At 40.2% G+C, this 19,716-nt stretch overlaps 2 protein-coding genes across 2 annotated transcripts; one reads left to right on the plus strand and one right to left on the minus strand.

Moving 5' to 3' along the window:
• Nucleotides 1–222: 222 nt before the first annotated feature.
• LOC103722240 (reticulon-like protein B5) lies at nt 223–2,531 on the minus strand. The gene is made up of 5 exons (XM_008812714.3): nt 2,119–2,531; nt 1,153–1,333; nt 919–1,060; nt 769–838; nt 223–660 (listed from the first exon to the last, which is right to left on the minus strand). Exons 1-5 carry the CDS (start codon nt 2,315–2,317, stop codon nt 491–493), a joined length of 762 nt encoding a protein of 253 aa, XP_008810936.1. The 5' UTR covers nt 2,318–2,531; the 3' UTR covers nt 223–490.
• Nucleotides 2,532–14,899: 12,368 nt separating this feature from the next.
• Nucleotides 14,900–17,415, plus strand: LOC103722247 (glycosyl hydrolase 5 family protein-like). Its single transcript, XM_017846443.3, has 3 exons — nt 14,900–15,708; nt 16,261–16,864; nt 16,939–17,415. The coding sequence occupies exons 1-3, from the start codon at nt 15,106–15,108 to the stop codon at nt 17,364–17,366; spliced, it is 1,635 nt and encodes a 544-aa protein (XP_017701932.1). The 5' UTR covers nt 14,900–15,105; the 3' UTR covers nt 17,367–17,415.
• The last annotated feature ends 2,301 nt before the right edge of the window (nt 17,416–19,716 follow it).

Genomic DNA, 19,716 nt, shown 5'->3' on the forward strand with positions numbered 1-19,716 from the left:
AGATCCCTAACAACTCCAATATGGGGCACAAATATAGGAGGCATGTTTTGATGACCCCTTAGTAGACAACTGAAACATGAGCCCTGCAGTTACATTGTAAAACATGTGAATGTTCTTCATTCAAGCTCTGAGACTGAGTCTTCTTTTTGTGTCATCTAATTTACTATAAATCCCACTTGAAGAGATCTGGAGGCACTAAAGGACCAAGATGAATCACAAAGGTAGCATCAACTTATTCATAGCATATAAATGATTTAATCAAATCACCAGCAGAAACAGCACATAATAGGACGCTCACATGGGTAAAACAGTGCAAACATATTTCCGATCCATAACATAAAAACTTGGATTCACTCCTGCTAACGATACAAGAATAATCAAATCCAAGAGATTAGACACTTCATGTACAGACCAAAGAGGAAGTTCTAAGCAAAATGGAAAGAGACAACAACAACACGAAAATCCACAGCTAGCCACAAACTGTCAGAATCTACTGGTGCTTCTTCTCTTTCAACGGCCCCCTTGGAATCTTGCTCAAACACTTGGCATGAAATGTTGCATAATGCTTCTTGATTTCTGCCATCACCTTCTCTGCAAATGGATCGACTTTGTCCTCGTACTTCTCATACAGAACAGGCACCGTGTGCAGCGTAACAAATACTGTTTTCAAAAAGAAAAAAAAGACAAGAATGTTAGACCAAAACAAATGATAAAACAGAAAAAAAAGGAAAACAGAACATTAAATAACTGGTCGAAACATCTTTTTACCTATATAAAACAAGGTCAAGAAATTGCAGCAGGTCCCAATGATAGAAAGAACCCATAAACCAGCAATCACCTGGAAAACCAAGGCACCAATCAGCATAATGCTCATTCAAATACTCCTAGATCCACTAACATTTTAAATGACCAAAATACCATGAGGAATTTCTTCAGCTCACGTCCTGATGCAATGTCCCTTAGAACAGCAAAGCCCCTGTTGATCTCATATCTCAGTGAAAGTGCAACATCCACAGCCACGTCTTCAGGGATGCTCACCTCAGGAATGTGAGGCGAAGACCTACAAACAATGACACAAAAAAATTAAGTAACCAGACAAAGATTAATCTTTAGGCCACTGGAAGCGATGCCAAACTTAGCTCAAGAGCTCACTTGTTGATGAAGGTGGACGCATTGGACCAGAGGAACAGGATTGCCAGCGACAAAATGAGGCAGTGGCAGACAAGAGTGAGCAAGTGGTATTCCATCAACTCAAACAAGACCCAGATGGCCGTGGCCACACCTAGCACACCGGCCGAGATCTTCTTGTTCCTCCATAGGAAAATATCAGCAGCTGCAAGGATGGTGGAGGAAAAAAAAACCCTTGAGAACGTACCGTTGCCGCTGAATCCAACAATTCCCCCATCAAGTACATAAGCCAAATTATACCGCATCTATAGCTCGAGCTCCATATGGACAATTTTAAATAATAATAACAATAATACTATTCCTTGCACGAATTGGGGACAACGAAATAAATATTTTATATACACACAAAAAAAGAGAGATTTACTACATCTAAATATATGAATTATATAAGTATTGGTCGTCCCCCCGACCAAGGAGGATTTGATCAATTGATTTCAATCAAGAGTAAAATCATTACACATGTATTCATAAATCAACAAATCAGCAAGACAACTAGATAATGTTCAGATTGGTATTTCCTGAAGTAAGAAGGCGGTTGAATATTCTCGAATCAACTACCACCAATCGAAATCCACGACTTGTATCTTAAATCAAATTAGGGTTTCTTCGAAAATATTATAAAGCAGTTCGGAGCTGATTTTTTTTCGCCACTATTGAGTAAAGAGACGCAAACCCTAACTAAGTAATTTGCCCTCCTCAAACTAAAAAGCACAAGCTTTTGGATTAATCCAACTAAAAATAGTCAAATTATAGGATAACAATAGCTAATAAACTCCTTGGATCTCAGCTCAAATCATCTCGAATAGATTTTTTTTTATTAAAAAAAATCATAAGAAAATTCACAGAAAAAAAATGAAATTTCTATTTCCGGAAAATAAATGGAACAAATATCGGGAAAGATCTGAAAAATACGAAGCGGCGATTTCTTACGCTTTCCACCGCCCAAGACGGTGTGGACGGGCTTCTCCCTGCCGAAGAGGCGGTAGATCTTGGCCTTGACGGACGACGCGGACGGCTGCGGTTTCTCGTTGTCCGAATCGGACGACGAGGAGGAGTCCTCCTGGTGGAACTTCTCCGTTATCTTCTCCATCACCGACTCCTCCACCGACTCCTCCTTCTTCTCCGCCATCGCCTCAGAAACTCCGATGCCGTACAAACTTCGTCGCAGCTCTCTCTCCCCACCGCTATCTCTACTCTCTCGGAAGATAAAAGCGGGAGGCTATAAAGGGGCCGAGCCTGGTTGGGGCGATCTCGACCGTCGGATCAGGAGTCCAAGCCTCGTGCCTCACGGACGGTGCGCAGACGGCCGTTGCATTGGACGGCCCGCCCTCTGGCGTTTCCTGTGACCGGACGTCAACGTCCCGTTAATTTTTTTGTTCCACGGCGCCGCCGGCACGACCGACGCTCTGCCCGCTCCATAACGTGGCAGCTCATGGATGCACTGCATCCGCTGCCTGGTCTCGGACAGCAATAGATCATTGTTAACGTGATCTCAGCTCGTCTCTGATGGCCCGGCACATCGTGTTTTTTTTTTTAAAAAAAAAAATTCTTCATACAATCCGTATACAAATATATTCAATAAAATTAAAAAACACTAGCTCACAGTGTGCTAGTGGCAGATCCTTCTCCATCTAAAAGGTATATCCTGAATGGTGAGCCGTATAGGCAGCTCATGGATGTACTGCATCCGCTGCCTGGTCTCGGACAGCAATAGATCATTGTTAACGTGATCGTCCGGCACTGGCACATTATGTTTTTTTTTAAAAAAAAAATTTCATACAATCCGTATACAAATATATCCAATAAAATTAAAAAACACTAGCTCACGGAGTGCCAGTGGCAGATCCTCTTCCTTTACCTAAAAGATATATCGTGAATAATGGGCCGTATGGATAAAAACGCGCTGGCACATTGGTCTCAAAGGCTGTTTGCTACCATAGGGGCGACAGCGGAAACGCACCGGCACTGACGGTGCACGTCATTCCGGACCGCCGAACGAGGAAATGAGGGCCTGCATGTTTTTATTCTCCCTCTAAACTCTGAAGAGCCGCAACCTTAGCTGCTAAGAAAAAAAGCATCTTGAGAAATTTATCGTTATTTTATTTCATATAATATTTTCAGAGATAGATATTATTATTAAATGAGAAATCAGAAATGAAATCCGTGGAGAGAAGAAAATGAGAAAATGGTCAAGTAATTTTAAAATGTATACTTTTATACCCTTGAGAGTTCTATACAAAGATACAACGTTGGAATTTAAAATCTGAAGCTAGACAATTTCAAAAAAATTATAAGAAGCAGGGCTAGCGCCTAAGTAACTGTGTCTAGAGTGAAGGACCGTAAACTTTTGCATCATATGGGCATGGATGCTATAAAGCCATTTATCCACTTCTCCTAGCTTTGGAATTCACTGTTGTTACAGGATTAGGCACACGTGATAGCACATATACATACACACACGGATACATATACATACATACATATACATATATATACATTAAGATATATATATACATATACATATACATGTGTATATGCGTGTGTGTGTTTGTGTGTATGGTAGAATTTCTCCGCACGTGCATGCCCGCATGCCACACGTGGTCAGGATGTCAGCTTGTAAAATTATGAGAATAGGATGTAAATTTAAATAGACTTAACCAAGTGATGATTGTTAGAGTAGAAAAGTGACCAGAGGTATTATCCGCTTTGGAGGAGCACGCACGTGCTTAACATCTTGCGCGGCTCGTGCACAGCAGTTTTTCTCTCACAGCTTTGTCCTTCTTAAAAGGGCCCTCTAGAAAGAAAGGGGTGGTCCTTCCTTATAAAGCACAATTCTTTCTGCTACTCTTTCGATGTGGGACTAAAGTTCCAGGTCCCCTATCCGCCCCCCAACACTACCTCTCCAGTGGAAAGAATTCGTGCGGGAAAGTTTCGGCGGGGCCCTTCCTCTAGCGCCATCAGTTAGAGCGGGAAAGGACTGTTGGAAGTCTCCTTCCTTTTAGTAGTTTGTAATGTTGAGAAGGGTTTTAGGCCCTGTTTGGGGGAGCTGTTGGCAGTAGAGCTGTTAGAAGTAGAGCTGTTGGAAGTAGAGCTGTCTGAAGTAGAGCTGTTATAAAAAGCCGTTTGCTGTTTGGTAACCACATTCGTAAAGTGTTGTGCTACGTTGTTTTGTGTTTGGTAAACAAACTGAGAAAGTACTTTTGTATGACAAAATTACCATAAAAGACATTGCATAGTATTATACAACAGAACATAATAAAATATAACATAAATTAATACATAAATATACGATATAGTATAATATTATTGTAATATAAAATAATATTATGTTGATATAGCATAATAGTAATATAATTATTAGAGTAAATTAATATTTGGTAATATAACATAATATTAAATTATTTAACATAACATATTAATGTATTATGATATAATGTAATATATATTATATTTATAGTATAATACAATAATAAAAGTATAAAATATTATAATTATTAGTATAAATTAATTTCTCATAATATAACATAATATTAAATTATTTAAAATAACATATTAATGTATTATAATGTAATGTAATCTAATACAATATTTATAGTATAATACAATAATAAAGGTAGAAAATATTATAATTATTATTATAAATTAATTTTTCATAATATAACATAATATTAAATTATTTAAAATAACATATTAATGTATTATGATATAATATAATATGATATTATATTTATAGTATAATACAAAAATAAAGGTATAAAATATTATAATTATTAGTATAAATTAATTTTCCATAATATAACATAATATTAAATTATTTAACATAACATATTAATGTATTATGATATAATATAATATGATATTATATTTATAGTATAACACAAAAATAAAGGTATAAAATATTATAATTATTAGTATAAAATAATTTTTCATAATATAACATAATATTAAATTATTTAACATAACATATTAATGTATTATGATATAATATAATATGATATTATATTTATAGTATAACACAAAAGTAAAGGTATAAAATATTATAATTATTAGTATAAAAAAATTTCCCATAAAACAATTTTCCGTGGTCCAGGGGCTCTTTTTCGTGGTCCATGCTCGAGGAGGACCTTAGCGTAGGCCGCGAAGTTGATGATAAAAAAAAAACAATAGATTGATTTTGGAAGGTATGGAAAAGGATTAAAATTTTTTTCTTCTAAAATGTGGTTCAAGAGATGCATACAAAAATTAAAAAGAAAAATACCTTTTCTTATGGAAGGGAATCTGACGGCTTGGGTTCTTGGCTCCAGCAGATTTTTAGGTTTATAAAGGGACAAACTATGTAATTATGTTATTTTAATATGGGCATTTTTGTCAAAAATACAGCTTTCCGAAAAAGCTGAAACAGCTTCCTCCCAAAAGCTCCAAATTGGAGCTTCCTCCCAAAAGCTGTTTTCAGCTTCCCGCAAAAGCTGAAACAGCTTTTTGAAAAATTTACCAAACACAGTTTTTCATCTAAAAGTACTTTTGGAGGGCCAGAAAGCACGGAGCCAAGAACCCTAGCCGTCAGACTCCCTTCCGTAAGAAAAAGGTATTTTTCTTTTCAATTTTTGTATGCATCTCTTGAACCACATTTTACTATTATGCTATATTAACATAATATTATTTTATATTACAATAATATTATACTATATCGTATATTTATGTATTAATTTATGTTATGTTTTATTATGTTCTGTTGTATAATACTATGCAATATCCTTTATGGTAATTTTGTCATATAAAAGTACTTTCTCAGATTGTTTACCAAACACAAAACAAAGTACCACAGCACTTTACGAATGTAGTTACCAAACAGCAAACAGCTTTTTATAACAGCTCTACTTCAGACAGCTCTACTTCCAACAGCTCTACTTCCAACAGCTCTACTGCCAACAGCTCCCCCAAACAGGGCCTTAGTCCCACATTGCTTGTGTAGAGTTTTTTATATAGCTTTATAAGTATTCATATTCTATACATGATAAAGTAACTTTTTGGTGGAAAGTTGTGGAGAGAAAGCCAATATTATATTAATCAAAGATTGGCACTTGGCCTAAAATTCATATTGGCAGTTTTTATCCGTTTTGCACAAAATAATTGCACTAGCAGTTATGTTTTGAACAGGCACTATTCCAAAGGTTGTGTTGGTTTAGAGTATAATTCAGGGTTATAAATTGCCAATATCCTTCACAGATTAATATAACCTCATATATAAAAATCTTTCATTCCGTTGTTCTGTGGAATCCTAGTTTTGCTAGATAGGACTTTATTTCGGTTTTGTTGTATCCTGGAGTGAATTTGCTGAATCACCAACAGTAACATAGTGGGGGCAAAATTCGCTTAAGGACAGTGTTAATTCACGCTTCAAGACCGGTTTGAAATAATAGAGTTCCTTCTGCTTCAACAAGGACTGCGTCTCGACTAGAGGTATTGTCTGCTTTGGGGGAGCACGCACGTGTTTAACATCGTGCACAGCAATTTTCCCCTCACGGCTTTGTTTTTCTTAAAAGGGCCCTCTGGAAGAAAAGGGGTGGCTCCACCTTATAAGGTACAATCCTTTCCGCTACTCTTTCGATATGGGACTAAAGTCCCGGGTCTCCCATCCGCCCCACAACAATGGTATTTCTCATAGAGGGAAAAATCCATTGGTATTTCTCATGGAGGGAAAAATCCCAAGCCTTATGATGCATATTTTGACAGGTAATTGTTCTAGTGCCTGGGAAAAGCTTGGTCTGTTAAATATCTCAAATACAAGAAAGGGGAAAGCAGGGAATGAAGGGGAAATAATAACTAGGCTTAGGCTTAAAGGTAGAGTTTCATTAGGTTCTCATCAAAAGTCTTGCTATGCTTGAAGAATTTCAGAAGGAAATTTAGGTTTTAAATTCACAACAAACTATGACAAAAGAACCAAGTCTCATAATCCAGGTAATCCTATACAGCTTTTTCCATGTCCAGTGAATTTCAATCATATTACAAGAGGCAAAAAAATTTCGGTCTCAAAATTTGAAATGTTTTAATATTCCATAATGCCCCTATTTATAATAAATACATAGAAGAAATTTGAAATATAATGCTCTAGGAGTATGCAAATAAAGATTTCTAAATCAAAAGGTTAAATATTATTTCACTAGGAAATTAAAAGGTATAGAACGAGTCTAATTATTTTGATTACAAAACCCGAAAAGGAGTAAAATACTTCAACATACATCAATATGTCCTCTGAGATGATTGGATGCAGTTTATTTGGTGTTTGCTTCATCTAAATCTAACCCATATTTCGAACAGGTCTAGGTATGGGTCTTGGCGGGACCAAGTTCTGAACAGAAGAAGGTCGGAACCAATTCCTTAAAAACCTGCAGGCAGGTCAAGGTTTAGGGCAATTCGTAACTTGCTGTTTCACTTATGATAAGGTCAAGTGCACAAGTTCAAGTTGATTTAATCTAAACCCCAATCCCCCATCAACTTGAATAGCTAATTCCTTGGTGCTGATCCAATCCTCATGTCAATTTTTTAAGTAAGACTGTTTTGTTTTAGGTTTCATTATTGGTAATCTAGGAGATTCAATCCATTTGTAAAATCAAACACCTTAAGCTTCACTTCCAGTTCTGAAACAACAGACAAAACTAACAGAAGAAAGAGAGAGTTTGGACAGACAGAACCCCTTTGAAAGATTTATGACAACAATATGCTTCGCAGTTGACCGCTGTTACTATTTGACTCTTGCATAATAAATGACATAAATGAGTTGAACAATGAACCATTGTTTTTAGTGATTCAATATGCAGCATGAGCATTCAAACCTAACCAAATCATTTTCCTTTGCGCTTAAGAATATAATGTGATGCAAGGTAAATCAATCGAACCATTGACCCTACGACTCTGGTCAATGGATTTTGCTCCACTTCCATGTGAGGTTTAGAAAAATTAACAGCCTAAACTTCAAATTTGAGTGGCCTTGAACATAATTTACACTATAAACAGGTTAATATTGATTTGTCCAATTTGGAGAGTTGATTCTCCAACAAAAGCATGGTATAAAGTACATATGAAAAAGGTGCCCCACTGACATGATTCCCAGGAATGGACTTGTTAACAGAAATAAGAAAGAGTTGCAGAAAGGAAGGTGGTCTGTAGCATAAATATCATAAACAAATCAGAAATAATTATGAAGGATCTAAATAGTAGATGGCAGCTCTTGGTAGGCAATAAAATTGATTACATTTTAATGGTTATAGCGTATCAGTGCGGACTGCTAGCTGCCTGCTCCTATTCCTATCCATGTATGATGACTCAATTGCTGACTAAAATCATACATCATACGATATATGATATGTTGAGGCAAGGAAATGATTTGAGCTGAGCCGGACAAAGGACAGACTCGAGTAATGGATTAGAAACTGTTTTTTTGAGTTGCTCTAGAATGATCCATAAAACATATCTACATAAGTGCATGTTGTTATTCAGGAGTAAAGTGGGTCAATGATTGTCTACTATATATTGGAATTTGCCATATCTCCTTGATAAATAAATTTATTTTTCAACAGATGCACTCTTGCTGGGTTTAATTATCTCTATATGTTGATTGAGATCCTATATAGATGCAACTATTTTTTCAGTTGACATGAATAATTAAAAAGACAATATATAAGTTTTCTGATGTCTTCTCCAAATGTGCAACTACAACCTTGAAATTTTTATCTGAAGCATTGCCGGAAAAACAGAAAAGGCAAAATTCTACCCGTGGAGAAAACTTTAACAGGCAGATTCCTGTCAGTATTAAACTCAAGATTTTAATTTCTCTCTGCAGCTAAAGAAAAAAAAAATTAAAACAGAGCTCCGGCCTCAATATGATCAGAAGAACATCATTTGGCGCTCAAAAACTCATTTCAGTAACTAAAACTACATTAGTGGATAGATAAGAAGTGGAAGGCAAGAGAATTCTCTTTAGGGAAACATTGAGACAAGCAGAAACTAGATATATATCTGCACCTAGAGGTCTTAAACCAATAAATCTAATTTGAGCTTAAAAATTTTTGCAGACTGTCTGTTATTGATTTTTGACATAGAAAACCACAAAATATAAAAGCTTCTATGCATCTTGAATAAACAGATAGACATCTAAACTTCTATGTAATTTCAAATATAATTGCTCATATAGAAACTTTGCAAGCCAGAACCAGAAAAGTTTTCAGCATCTTGACTAAAGCGAAAGTTAAATTAGAGATGTTGAGCAATAAAATGCAAAATATATTTTGAGGCAATTAAGAAAACTTCCTAATATATGAACCGACACATTATAAAGTTTCTGAAAGTGCTCTAAGATAGAAGAAGTCTAGGGGTGTCCCAACAGCAGAAGTACAGAAATCCACAAAATCAAGAAAAACCAAGCCGATCATTGCAAAGACATTACTGTATCCCTACTTAGCTAGCAAATAACCAAAACCAACAAAACCATATGTTAGCTCACAGATCAAGATAGCAAATGTGGATGAAAAGGTGGTGAATGATATCATCTAGAATAATTTTGCAAAAAAAGATATATTTATAAAGGAAAAGTTAATTGAAATTAAATGCCATCACCTTTCTCTCATGCCCTCATTGTCTAAGCACCAGTACCTTTATAGGAGAAGTTTTGCTGGAAAAGAAACCAAAATGCATTGACAACAGAAATAGCCGAAAGAAATTGATTTTCTTTGGTTTTGGCAATAAATGATCTTTTTCTCCTTTTATGTGAGCCTGTGTATAATATCCATATGATCTTTTTTCTTTACTTTGCAATATACGTGATGCTAAGAGCTCTATAGAGGTTTGTTCCAGCACCTTGGTTTATTAGAATTAATCGAAGTCATTGTTTGGGCATTTCATAATGCAAGTCTACTGTCTCGAAAGGGTTCAAAAATTGCCAGGAATCTGTATTCCTTGTTCCTCTCATAATTGAGGTCCCTCAATCTCCTTATCTCACAATCATGAGAGGGAGAGAGAGGTGTAGGGACTAAAGAGAATTAGTAGAGCTAAAAGTGGGTATAATGATTAAAAATGGATGCTCTAATGTTATTCTTTAATCATCTAAGATTTGATTTGGAAGAGCAGATGGAAACAAAAGCATAGCTAATAGTTCTAGAGGGAAGTAGGGATGAAGTGAAATGATGCTTTTGCAGAACCTGGTGTGATTGATTGTATCATCTAAAATTTATTTCGGATAACGGATAGAAATAGTGGCATAGCTAATAGTGCCAGAGCAAAGTAGGATGAAGAGATACTGTGCCTCTACAGCATTTTGTGGAAGTCATATTTCAAACTGAGAAGAAAAATCGTAACACAAACTTCAGGCTGCCATTGTGGATGTGTGGAAGAACAAGGATACGGTTCGAACCATGCAGGTTAGATTAACTGAAAGATTTACGCTAGTTAAACGAAAATGGTAAAGAGCATATGGTGAAAGTAAACTTTGAGAGGCTCGCGGTAAAAAGAGTTGCTGAAATTTGTTCTTGAGGGTCAAGAATGAGGGAAATCTAACATTGTATTGATGAAAATTGTGAGAAAATTAATGGATGAACCAGTAGGCACAAAGGATGCGACCTTTAGTAGATATCAATGGTGATAAGGAATTGTAAACCTGATCATTCATAGCTGTGTTAAGGCATATTAAGATAATCTCTATTGCCATATCAAGGCTAACAAATAGACATTTCAAATCATCTAGCTCTCATTCCTCGAAGTGCCCATGTAATATTTTCTCTTCTATGCATATAATCAGTTATTTAAAGTAACAACTATGCTAAAAGAACAGCAATGACAAAGACAATAGTCTCACAACTTTAATCGAGGCTACTTTTACGTCTTCTCTCACATTTTCCAACCCTCGTTTACATCCTCAGATTTTCTTTTTAATTGCCTAGATGTGTCCCTTGTTGCAAACTCACATCTCTTCAACGTTTATCTACTAGCCATTTTTCTGGTCATGTATTTGCCCTGATCACCGACTATGAAAGCCAATGACCGGATATAATTTACTCCATAAGTAACAACTATGGAGAAGCAATTTTTGGAAACGCCGTACTGTATAAATAGGCTCTGGGTCTAGAATTTTGGATAACTCAATCCATGTTACTACTGCTTTGCTTTCCGAGACCGGACAGGAATTCCATCTCTCTTTTTCTACAGCATTAAATTCTCTGACTCAAAATCTTACGCAACAGTAACAACTATGCGGAATTTATATTCTAGAATTTATAACCTTTACTTGGGTAATCTTGAGAGGAGTTTATCAGCTGGGCGAAAGGAAAAAAGAAAGGAGGGGAAAACAAAGTACTGACGAAGAACAAATTCTGACCTTGTGAGCATCTTCTCCCCTGCGAACGGAAACCAACCGCTCCGAAAGTTGACGACGCTGTCTCCTCTGATAAACAAGAGATCGCCCGACGGCCGATGCTCGCGTCGCCTTGGGGAGATATCGAGAGTCCCTTCGGGGGTGTTCGGCATGGCATTTTGGGATACTTGGAGGATATCCAATGGACGGGGAATATTCTGGCGGAGGTGCTCCCGAGGATTCTCTCCAACTGCGCTGGCTCCAGCGGGGGGTTTCGGCGGCATCTTTCCCGCGAAATAGCGATTGATCTTTTTTTCGCGATGTCAACCGTTGGATCTCGTTTTGCACAGCTTTCAAAGCATTCCAATTTATTTATAATCTTCCATCTGCCTCCACGAAAATTGAAGCTGACATTGAGAGATCCAACGGTTGACGTCGCGAAAGAAGGAGAATTATTCTCGTAGCTGCGGAGAGTGAATGATGTTTCATGTTCGTTGGGCCGCCCGGGTTGCTCTGTGCAGAATCAGCCCGGCCTGTCCGGCCCGGTCTGCTTCGACTGAGTCTTTGCTGGGTTTGGGCTGAGTCTAATTAAAATCGGGTCAAATTCGGTCCTTTGTTACTTTAACGGGCATCGCCTTTATTTTGATCCCACCTGCCCAACCCAGGCCTTGCAAGAAAAAGGGGGAGTAGAGAAGTCAAGGAATTCGTTTCCACTCCAAAGGAGAGTTGGTGACTAACTAAATTTCTAGAAGTATGACTAGTTGTACATGATTATTTAAGAAATACTTAAATTTCATTCATATTATAAAGTTGCTCGAGCCTATTGATAGTGGCATGGCAGCTCAACTCTTAACCACCCTTGCATCACACCAATTTTCACGAGTTACAATAATTGGTTTATGCCGAGATCTTTTTTGTGCATAAATTGACTGCCCCATAAAAAATCTTGACGTATTTTATAATTAGCCAATCGGTCATGATAGCAAAGTACAACTTGATTTGGTTTGATATACCAAAGCTTTTATGATGCTCTTTTGATATAGCTAAGAGATTTGAATAGTTTATCTTGATTATTACTTTGTGGTGCAGGCTAGGAGAGCTGCGCTCAGAAACCTTCTATCCACTGGAAAACTGAGTGTGATATTCAGGTTTTGAATATTGCCCTTGGTGCATTATTCTGATAGCATTGTCCTATGCTGAAATCTCATTCTTGTCTCTTTTTTTTATCACTCAACCCTGCTCTGGAAATATACTTTATGGTTTTTCACATACTAAAACTAGATCACATGCTTAATTATTTATATAATTACAACTCTATATACTAGTCAAACAGGTTGACTTGTCGATTATACATAAATTCTATTCTTTTTTTTTTTTTTTGTTTTGGCACAGCAGCGGCTCACACCCGACAGGTATGAATGCGGTCAATAAGATCAGAAAACAAAAAACTATATAGAGGCTCCGGCACCAACTCGTGGTCCACCCAAATGAATCTTTCTAAATGATAAGCAGCAAAGGAGGCAACCCAGTTCGCAGCATTGTTTACCTCCCGATAAGCATGACCAAGTGGGAGTTACACTCCCCCAATAAGTGGCAGATATCATGAAGCAGCGGCCGCTCCCCAGGCATGCATCCTCGCCCTTGGATCCATAGTCCAGTCCTCTTCCAAGAGTATGCACTCTGCGCCCAGCACCCTTTGCGCGTAAGTCACCCCCTCCCATGCAGTACGGAGGTCAACGCACACCACGGACATGTCGAAGACCCGTCGTCCCCCTGCTGCCACCAGTCTGGCATCATGGTCTCTGATGACAAATTCCATACCTCCGCAGCTCCCTCCCTCACTCACACTGCCATCGAAGTTCACTTTGAGGAAGTCGGGGGTTGGGGGCACCCGGGAGACAAGGATGGACATGGACGCTGTAGTAGCAGAATGAGTGCCCCAGATTTTTCCAGCTAACCCAGTAGGCGCAAGCTCCAAAATGCCGAGAAACTCCGTAGCATGCAGTAGGGCTCGGTCCACCACTACCCTCGGGTGAGAGCCATCGTCCTCAAAGATCCGAGCATTCCTATCCATCCAACAGTGGTAAGCAAGTTAGGCAGCCCGTGTCTCCCCCTCTTCGTGGTCGGGGCCCCTCACAAAGCCCCCCAAGAAGCCCATAAAGTCCTCGATAGACGACCACCCTATCCAATAGTTGGGGTGGGCCGAGGCACACTCTCAAATCCGACCAGCATGCGGACACTCGAAGAGGGCGTGGTAGATAGACTCCTCCACCCCTGGGCAAGCCACGCAGACTGAGGTGATCCACACTCTCCGTCTGACCAATACGCCTCTAGTGGGTAGACACCCCCACACCACTTTCTAAAGAAACAAAGCAATGCGAGGGTGGATATGCATCCTCCAGATCCATCCGCAATCTAGCTGCCGCACCGGGGGCCTCCCCAGCAACCCAAACACATCACAGGCTCGCACCACAAATCTTCCAGTCAGGCTCCAGACCCTCCTGTCTGCTGTCACTCGTGCAGGTATCGGTACAGAGAGGACTTGCTCCGCAAGCGGCCCAAACATAAATCTGACGAGGTTCTCGTCCCACCTCCGCTCCCCTGGAACGAAAAGATCACATGCTCCCTTATGAGTGGTTGTTTTCCATTCATCCCGAGCTTCCATCATGAGAACACTCTCGTTGGAATTTAGTGAGGAAAAATTCGAGGAGAATGGATAATGAGATTGTGCAGCCTCCACTAATTTTTACAATCCAATCCTATTGGAAGGTTGATCTGCATAACGTTCACACATATAGTATGTCAGTTTTTCGGTACATTCGTGATCCAGTTTCTAAACTTAAGTTGGCACGTATAGTACCATCTTGAGTTTGAGGGGATGTTAGAATAATTTTAAGAATTACGTAACAACCTGCACCACTCATAATATTTTTTTTTATCAGCATAATTCTATATCAACCTATATTAGTTTCCTTTGGTAGCATAATCTTGTTAAAGTGATTTTAGGAATCACACGACAATCTGTATTACCTATAATATTTGCCATCGTTAGTGAGATCCTATATCAACCTATATTATTTTCTATGTATGGAGTCTATACACGATTATATATAATTCTTCATATATACCGAATATAATGCAACAGAGAAATAAAATTACTTTTCTCATTTTATTTATTTATTTATTTTTATTTTTCTATTCTCCAAATATTTCAACAGAAAACTGACCTGCATAGCAACGTTCACACGTTTAGTGCTTTGCAACCAACCCAATCGGCAAGATTGGGATGAGAAGAAAGGTTCAAATTCCCGGCCCTGGCAAAGCAAATGCATAAAATATGAGTCCAACAAACTCACTTTCCCCCGCCAAAGTCAGCATCCTCCAGCTTTTTGAAAACTCGTATATACATAGTAGGTCTAGTTAGGTGCAGCAGAAACACTTAGTTCTCCCAACTACCAGAAATAAAACTCCCAACATCCGTTGATAACTAATAATCAATTTCTCCTACCAAAGCCTCTTGTCTCTCATTTATGTTCTCCCTCTCACCACCAACGACGAATCTCTAACGTTCGAAAATGCGATGCGCCACAGCTCTCGGCATCCTTTCGAAAGTCTTGCTGTACCTATCGCTTGCTTTCTACCTCGCGTACCGAGTCCATGCGCTGCCTCTCTCCACGAGTGGAAGATGGGTCGTGGACTCGGCCTCGGGGCAGCGAGTGAAGCTCCACTGCGTCAACTGGGCCGCGCACATGCCGGCGGTGCTCGCCGAGGGACTCGACCGGCAGCCCCTCGATGGCATCGCCGCCGGCATCGCGGGACTGGGATTTAACTGTGTCCGGCTCACCTGGGCCACCCACCTCTTCACCAAGGAGAGCTACGAGAACCTCACCGTCTCCGAGTCGCTGAGCTCGCTGGGCCTTGGAGATGCCTTCGACGGGGTTCGGAGGAACAACGGCTGGATGGTGGGGATCACGGTGCGAGAGGCGTTCGATGCGGTGGTCAAGGCGATTGGGGAGGCGGGGCTGATGGTGGTGCTGGACAACCACGTCAGCCGGCCGCAGTGGTGCTGCGGGGACGACGACGGCAACGGCTTCTTTGGGGATACGTACTTCGATCCGGAGGAGTGGCTCCGGGGTTTGGAGTTCGTCGCCACGCGATATAGATCGGACAACCCCCAGGTCAGGATTTTTATTTTTTTATTTTTTGTTCTTCTTTAGGACCACTCTTTCTAGAATTGTGCTCTAAATTGCTCTAAAGTGTAGAACTCGATGAGTTTGGTCCACCACGGAAGGAGGCTGAGATTTTATCCTTTTGTGCAAAATTACTGCTCTTTTATGGAGCTTTTTCTATTAGGCTAAGGATAAAACATAATATGGTCGTCTGACTTCAGAATCTTACATAATATTCTTAATTATCGAGCGTTAAACATGCAACATTATTAAGGTCTACTTCTTATTTTCATGATTATTTTATATTTAATTCATGATTTATACGTAACATACGCGAAATCATGTGTAAAGCAGATATAACTATGCAATATAATAATATAATTATGTACAAAAAAAAAAGAATGACCCACTATTAATTTGTTCACGGATATTCACCAACTAAAGTGAACTTTCCTGCCCATAACACGCAATTTGTAGCTGGATCCAAGCTTTTACTAGACTAGACCAACGGTAGCTGTGCTTCTCCCCGTGATCAACCTAATTGGGCTCGTTACGCGGCAGGTCGTCGGCATGAGCATGCGCAATGAACTCCGTGGACCGAACCAGAGTGAGCCGGCCTGGTACCGCAACATAGCTCGTGGTGCCCAAAAGATCCACGGCACGAATCCTGACGTGCTCATCATAGCCTCTGGCCTAAGCTACGACACGGATTTAAGCTTTTTGAGAAAACGGCCTCTAGGGTCCGACTTCGATAGCAAGCTAGTACTGGAGGCACATTGGTACGCGTTCAGCGGCGGGCAGCGCCTGGTGTGGGCCGACCAGCCTCCGAACCGGGTTTGCTCGGAGATGGTCCGGCGGTTCGACGAGCAAGCCGGGTTTGTGATCCGCAATGAGAATGGAACATCGCTGCCATTGTTCGTGAGCGAGTTTGGAGTGGACCAGAGGGGCACGAACCGGGCCGACAACCGGTTCTTGAGCTGCTTCCTCGGCTACGCTGCCGAGAGAGATCTGGACTGGGCCTTATGGGCCTTGCAGGGGAGCTACTATCTGAGGAATGGGATCCCTGGGTTTAACGAAACATATGGAGTCCTGGATGCCAATTGGGATCGGCCCAAGAATCCAAGGTTCCGAGAGAAGTTTAGACTCATCCAAGACACATTACAAGGTATGACAGTTTACTTCTTCCATTGTCTGTTTCTCCTTCATCAGATAAATATCCAACTAAATACTCGAATCCAGATCCTAGATTGTCTGTCGCGGCATACCAGATCATCTACCATCCACATAGCGGGCAATGCGTCTCGGTGGACGACAGCAGTAATGTTGTTTTGAGCGATTGCAAGAAGAGGAAGCGATGGAGCTACAACGGCAACAGGACTGCAGTCTGGTTAATGGGCTCAGCACAATGCTTGAGGGTGGAAGGGGAGGGACTGCCGGTGTTGCTGTCGGCCGAATGCGATGATAACCGGAGCGTCTGGGGGCCGGTTTCGAGCTCATGGTTTCAAATCAGTGGCATGGATGCACAAGGAAGGCATCTGTGCTTGGAGAGGAATTCATCTAATTCCAATTCTATCTTCACCAAGAAGTGTCTTTGTTTGGATAATTTGGGTTGTTCTAAGAACCCTCAAACCCAATGGTTTCATTTTATTCCTTCAAATGTTGAATGATATCGTCATTTTGGCCATGAAAGTAGAACGTGCTTGGCCACTTCATTTTTCCTGCGGAGTAGCAAATGCAGCATGACTTCATGCAGAGCCTTTGGTGCGTGATAAATGCTTTAAAAATTTATACAAAAATTAAAATAAGTTACCAAGTCATCATTGATGTAACCGTGCGCATTACAATACAAAAAAAAAAAAAAAAAAATCATTCTAATAGTTTATTACAATAAATAGAAAAAAAAAAGACATATATGGATTCAAAAACTTGGACTATCATTAAGATACAATGTGGTTGCCTATCATAACTTTTGATCGCCATTGTGCTATACATAGGAGAGGGTATCAAACTTAGGGGTGGCAAAATATGACCCGATCCGCCAACCTGACCCGTGTTCGACCCGCCATAAACAAGTTTGGGTTTGGCCTAAACGGGTTCGGGTCGTAAACAGGTTGACCCGTTTAACCTGTTTATTAATTAGGTTGGATACGGGTTTTAGATATCTGACATGTTTAACCGTTTAACCCGTTTATAATTTTAGATTTTTTTTTTTCAATTTTGTTTGCTTGTTTGCTTGTTGGGAGCCTGGCAGGGTGGGACGGTCAGCCCGACCACAGTTAGGGGTGGCAAAATATGACCCGACCCGCCAACCCGACCCGTGTTCGACTCGCCATAAACAGGTTTGGGTTTGGCCTAAACGGATTCGGGTCGTAAACATGTTGACCCGTTTAACCTGTTTATTAATTAGGTCGGATACTGGTTTTAGATATCTGACCTGTTTAACTGTTTAACCCGTTTATAATTTTAGAATTTTTTTTTTCAATTTTGTTTGCTTGCTTGCTTGCTGGGAGCCTGGCAAGGTGGGACGATCAGCCCGACCACAGTCCACAAAGTCACAGGCTGGGAGACGGAAACAAACGGACAGCCCTTAGAAAAATCCTTTACCCAATCCCCTCACGGCTCACCCTCACTCCCACAACCCTTCTCCCCCTCCCTCCCTCCCTCCTTCCCATTCTCAAAAATCCAAGAGCATCAAGGAAGAAGAGGTAAGAGTTCCTTTCCTTTTTGTCTTTCGTTTAACCCTTTTTTTTGTTCCTGTTTGTTGGAGGGCCCGAAGCTCCATCTCCATGGCGGAAGATCTCCACCACCTCCAAGCCCCACCTCCGCCGCAAGCAGTGGAAGATCTTCTCCTCCTTAGTCGACGATCACCCCCGCCACCCCCTACCGTCCCATCACCATCCTCAGCCCCGACGACCCCCGCGACGACCCCGGACGCTGCCGACCTGAAATCGAGCGGCGACAGGGGCTAGGGTTAGGGTTTCGGGCCCTCCCCTCTCTCCATTCTCCTTCTTCGGCGATGAGAAGGTACGATTTCTTCGTCTTCTTCCATGGGGGGTGGGGGTTTGCGGAAAGATGGGATCATGGGAGGAAGACAGTAGGGCCGGCTGCGACTGCGAGTGAAATTTTGAATAGGTGGTTCTCCACCACAGAGGGATTTGATATTTGGGAGGAAGAGATTAGGGCGCCATTAGGACTGGCTGTGAGCCTGTGATGCTATCCCAATTTTTTTTTTTTATTAAACGAGTTATACGGGTCGGATCGGATTACCCGTTTAATAAACAGGTCAGATTCAGGTTGTAATTTTCTGACCTGTTTATTAAACAGGTCGGGTTCAGGTTTACAATTTTTTGACCTGATCTGCATATGACCCGATCTGTTTATGCCTGATCCGATCCGATTGCCACTTTGATTCAAACTAGCCGGGCACACAAATCGAAAGAGTCATAACTTCTAAATATATTTGACTTCATAATCACGAGTCAAAAATAAAATGATATATAGCAAAAGGGGCTCCAACCTACGGACTTCTCATATGATTTTAAACGCTACATTTCTTTGTTGAGGTGCCATACTATAGTGCAACTATTATACGATGCTGCATTTTTTTTGTCTAGACTAGTGCTTCAATGGTTGCCTGGAAGCCAGCGGAAATTGTAGTCCTTTAGTCAACAGCATATATTCATATGTAATGTATCATTTGCAATTCCTTTAGATGCGAGAACCGTGGCAATACATACATGGAGAAAGAAAGTCGAATGAAATATTATATATCATAGCGCCAATCAAAAGATCAACGGTTCTAATAATCCACAGCGCTACATGATGACCATCACAATATAACAACCAATTTAAGCTAAGTAAATCATCTTTGAATCCATACTGCTACAGAAAATATAATAAGAGGACGAAACCAATCGGACTGAGGCATGAAAATCTCGCTCTCTTTAAGAAGATTCAAGCCCTCTGCAGTTGGCAAAGCCTAGAACCCGGTACAATAGAGAATACTATGACTTGTCT

This window comes from Phoenix dactylifera, unplaced genomic scaffold (genome assembly GCF_009389715.1).
Source record: "Phoenix dactylifera cultivar Barhee BC4 unplaced genomic scaffold, palm_55x_up_171113_PBpolish2nd_filt_p 000121F, whole genome shotgun sequence".
Taxonomy (NCBI): Eukaryota; Viridiplantae; Streptophyta; class Magnoliopsida; order Arecales; family Arecaceae; genus Phoenix; species Phoenix dactylifera.